Source organism: Lottia gigantea (assembly GCF_000327385.1).
Source record: "Lottia gigantea unplaced genomic scaffold LOTGIsca_27, whole genome shotgun sequence".
Lineage (NCBI taxonomy): Eukaryota > Metazoa > Mollusca > Gastropoda > Lottiidae > Lottia > Lottia gigantea.
In genome coordinates, this window is record NW_008708846.1 from 553,313 (window position 1) to 557,917 (window position 4,605).

General features: G+C 38.4%; 2 protein-coding genes across 2 annotated transcripts in view; one reads left to right on the forward strand and one right to left on the reverse strand.

Moving 5' to 3' along the window:
- Positions 1-1,330, reverse strand: part of LOTGIDRAFT_160969 (hypothetical protein) — a gene marked incomplete at both ends in the record, with an annotated part of 4,059 nt that extends 2,729 nt beyond the window's left edge. Inside the window, one exon of the mRNA XM_009056228.1 lies at positions 8-1,330. Within this exon, the coding sequence (XP_009054476.1) occupies positions 8-1,330 (1,323 nt within the window). The remainder of the gene's footprint in view (positions 1-7) is intronic.
- Positions 1,331-2,401: 1,071 nt separating this feature from the next.
- The window catches only part of LOTGIDRAFT_160970 (hypothetical protein), a gene marked incomplete at both ends in the record, with an annotated part of 5,493 nt that continues 3,289 nt past the window's right edge, over positions 2,402-4,605 (forward strand). Inside the window, one exon of the mRNA XM_009056229.1 lies at positions 2,402-3,703. Coding sequence (XP_009054477.1) covers positions 2,402-3,703 — 1,302 coding nt within the window. The remainder of the gene's footprint in view (positions 3,704-4,605) is intronic.

Sequence of the window (4,605 nt, forward strand, 5' to 3'; positions counted from 1 at the left end):
CGTGTACGTGTAAGCGTCGTGGAATTTTGGCAATGTTGGTTGATGGTGGATTTTCCGTCTCCAATATCATATCTAAATCTTTGATTCCAATGATATCCTTATCATTTTCTACTTCCATTTTAAAGGTGTCTACATATTTACCATTTTTCGTTTCAATTTCCTGATCCCTTTTATCAATCAAACGTATATTCTCCTCCAAATTACCATCATTGAATAATGAAATATGTTTGACGGCCTTACCGGTTTGTTTGAAGACTACTTTATTGACTTTAACCTTCATGGGAAACTCTATTTGAATCAGACAATTACCTCGAAAAGAAAACTCTTGCGTTTCGCCGATATCGAATACGTTTTTAGGTTCTCCGTATGCGAGAGAACCCACTTTTATTTCTGCTTTGAATCCGTATTTGTTTGATTTATAAATTTGGTCTTTTCTATCGAAGACAGTGTCACTTTCGAATGGTAGATTGAAATAATACGATTTGTCCGTGACAATAGCTTCTAATTTGCTCAACTTTCTCTCTTGTCTCAAAAAATCGTCATGAATTCTAGATACCAAAAGATTGACCTGTTCTTTAATATAATTTTTCATATCATCTCGAAATTTATTTTGAAGAAAGTTTTTAATCACACCCACTTCTTTTTCTAATTCGTCCGTGATTTTAGTATCCAAAGCAGTCAATTGTCGTTTCAACGTATCTTTGTCAATGGGAAGTGTGTTAATTATATCTTGAACATCTGATTTTTGCCTCGCGATCTTTTCGTTCAAATTAGATATCGAATTTTGTAACTCGGTTTTGTCCACGGTCTTGTCTAGTTCTGCTAGCAATTCGCCAAGTTTTTTTTCCAAAGCGGCTAGTTTTCGTTTCAATCTATCCTCGTTTACATTTGGGTTGTCTATTAAACGTTGGACGTCTATTTTTACCTTCGTAATCTTATCGTCTAATTTAGATATCAACTCACTTGTTTTATCCACTTGAATAAGACGTTTCAAACTCGTTAACTCTTGTTGTAGTTTGGGTTCGTTCACAAGATTTTTAATATTTCGTCTGAAGTATTTCTTCACGTCATTTATTCTGTTTTCAACATGGTCCTTATCTATTTGAATTGCGTTTATTTGATCCAGTAAATATTTCTTGTTCACGGCATCGTTATCGTTTCCTGGAAACTTTAAATTAGTTATTTTGAAATTGTTCATATCGATATCCCCTTGTAAGGTGTCTCCGATTTGATACACGAAAAAAGGTTTCGCTTTGTTTATAAACGCCGTAGAACTCATGGGATTTTTAGAATCTACAGGTAAAGACCCTAATCCAAACTTGTTTGCCATTTTTATTGAGTTAAATTTATTATAATTTCTTCAAACTTTTCTCCCAAACTCAACTTGAATTTGAAACGTAGAACATTTGATTGGTTTGCTAGTCAATTTCGTTATCTCTTCTGTCTGTTCTACACCGAAAGAATCAAAGAAATAAAAGTTATTCGAAGAATCTTTGTGTAAAGTAGAGTGATGAACTCCTTTTTGATCCGACGTGTGAATGTTTGTGATGGCGTAAAATTTACCTTTCTTGTATTTCAGTTCATCAATTTCATCTCGCATGCAATAATAAAACGGCGAGACGTTCAATTCCTTAGCCCATTTCACAAGTTGAAAATTTGTGGTCGTGTCTTTTCCGAATTTATCGAGAAATGCATTCATTTTTTAAGTCGATTTTTTTTAGGTGTTTTTCGAAGTAGGCGGAAAGTATTGCTAAAAACCCAATTGACGAAATATATACGTAGTTTGTGTTGGAAAAAACTTGTATAACATTCTGATAAAACACATTCAATAATATTTTGAAGATAAATTTACATTTAAATTTAAAAAATCTTAATTTAAGAGAGCGATAATGCTTGTCGACATCTAAATTTCTTAACCTTTCATCTAAATCTTCATTTTCGAGATTCATTTTTAAAAGTCAGTTTTTTGAAGTTCATTTTGATAAAACCTTCCTATGATTTGTTCTTTGTCTTGATCGATCAATTCATACGTGGGGGGTGATGTGTTGTTTACTTTATCAACGATGAATATCTCGTTAGTCCAATAGCCGACGTAACCTTTCTGAAACATAACCATTCCTCGACACTTAAAAAAGGATAATATTTCGAAAACCGGTTCGTGTCAATTGCGTAAGTTTTTGTTTTACTTGTTATAATTTTTCACATCATTGTTAGCGTTATTTATCACATAAATATATATTTTTTTGCATTTTTCATCATAACTTTCATCTTACTTTATATAAACCCAAACCCAGTTTGACTTATTTGCATAATTTGATCCCAACATTTTCACGCTAGCATATACAGTTTCCTCCTGTTACATCCGCTGTACATTCCCTTCTAACCCCAAGTTATTTTCATTATGCTCCCCAACTACAACAACCACTGGCAAGAAGCCAGAAATAGAAACACTAATCGTCAACCAAACCAATATCACGTACCCTACAACGGCCCTGTCTTCCATCGACCTCTACCACCTACCAATCGCCGACCACCAACCAACCCATCCAGCTATATCCCACCCCATCGCCGACCTACCTACAACACAGCATACCAATCAAGAGGTAACCATCGACCTGACCAACAACAGAAACGACTACCAGCCCACCGACGCCAACCAGTCCCCACTCATAAGGAGGAAGAACCCTTTGTGAAGGTGTTCTTCCAAGTTTTGCAGTGCCTCCATCATTTGGCAATCCTTACCCTTCAACAGCAAGGCCAACCAGCGTTTACCTTCAAACGCAAAGTCTCTGAGTTGGATAGTTTTATCCGTCCAGCAATGAAAACATCAGCTGTCGACGCGAATATTAGATCCCTCAATCGGACATGGCTCTGTAAGGTTACGCAGGTCCTGATCGACCATTACCAAACCACACTTCAAGAGAAGCTGACCACCATTCGTACCAAGTCTTTATTATCACCTGCCGTCGACCGCATCGTTTCTCATGCCCTGTCCTGGGCCCGTCGCTCCTATGGGAAACGTCTCACTCAAGCTGTAATCTCCAAATTCTACCAAACAATCAACGAAACAAAAACCAGAGTAACCATATCTCTACAAACTGAAATGGACACTACACCTGCACCATCTAGAGCCACCACGCTGCCGAACCAAACCCCTAAACGAGCCCGAAGTTCACCTACTCCTAGTCCAGCAGACATAGGTAAACGCTCTCGTAGAGAGGGCACACCCCTTCTCTTTTCACTTTCAGACTCGTCTTCCCCTTCCACACCATCTGAATCTTCACCACGTGATCCAGGATCCGCCAACCTTTCTTCCTTCTGTGCATTTTTGGACCAGCAAACCACCCCTCAGTCTCCATCCAAGTCGAGACGTGTATCCAGACCTTCCCCTCCTCGAACCAGATCCCAGTCCGTTCCCAATGCTACAATTCTAACGACTACCAAACCAGTACCAATCACATCGTCGACGACCATTATATCCGCTACCAAACCGTATTATCACCAAACCAAGGACAAATCATTATGGAAACTACCTGCTCTAAAGAAATCTACCTTAATAATTGGATCATCTAACCTGAATCGAATTACCAAAACCAGTTCAGACACCGAAATACATTCTTACCCCGGTGCCCAAATCCATCACATACAGTCAATCCTGGAATCATACGACCATGATCCCAAACCTACTACCATTATTTTTCATGTAGGCCTCAACAACCGTGATCAGATACCAAAGACCTCCTTTAACCAAGCCCAGAAATTAATCGCCACAGCCAACAAAACCTTCCCAAACTCCAAGATCCTCTTCACATGTATACCCATTTCAAATAAAATCTCGAAGAAAGCACAACAGAGCCTCAGCACCCTCAACAACATCATGATGGAGTCCAGTATCAACAGCGCAACAATCTTACCACCATACGAAGAAGAATTCGAAACAGTTGATAATCTTCATTGGTCTCCAGAAACAGCAAACAGCATCTATTTGTTTTGGATACACCAGCTTCAAGCATCGAGTAAGTCTTTAAACTAATTACTGGGGATAAAAATACTGAGAGGCCACCGCTAGGCCAAACTGTAGTTAACTTGAGCCGCAAAATTCTCACACCCCTTCAGCATTCAATCTTAGACCGTGGACTTAAGTTTATTCCCACACCAAAGATAGCTAACTTGAATTATCTCCGACCATCCATTGAACGATTTCAACGAAATCTTAGCTGCACATATTTTTTTCGAAACCACCCCCACGTGGTGCTAGAACAATGTTTATTCCTAAATCCACGTGGACACCCCCTCAGGCCGCCATCCATCCTGAAATATTGAAAGCATTTGCGAGTATGAATAGCCAAACAGTGAACCTTTCCATAACACACGAAAAGCCTAATCTCACACGAGTGGAACGTGAAGCGTTAAACTTACTTAAGAAAGACGATAGCATTGTTATTAAAAAGAGTGACAAAGGTTCATGTTGTGTCATTCTGAATAGGGAAGATTACGTTTCAGAAGCAGAGAATCAACTGAATAATCCTAAACATTATGCCATTTTACCGAAACCAATTTTCAAAGAAACTGCTAACATGATTAATAATATTCTTGCCGATTTAG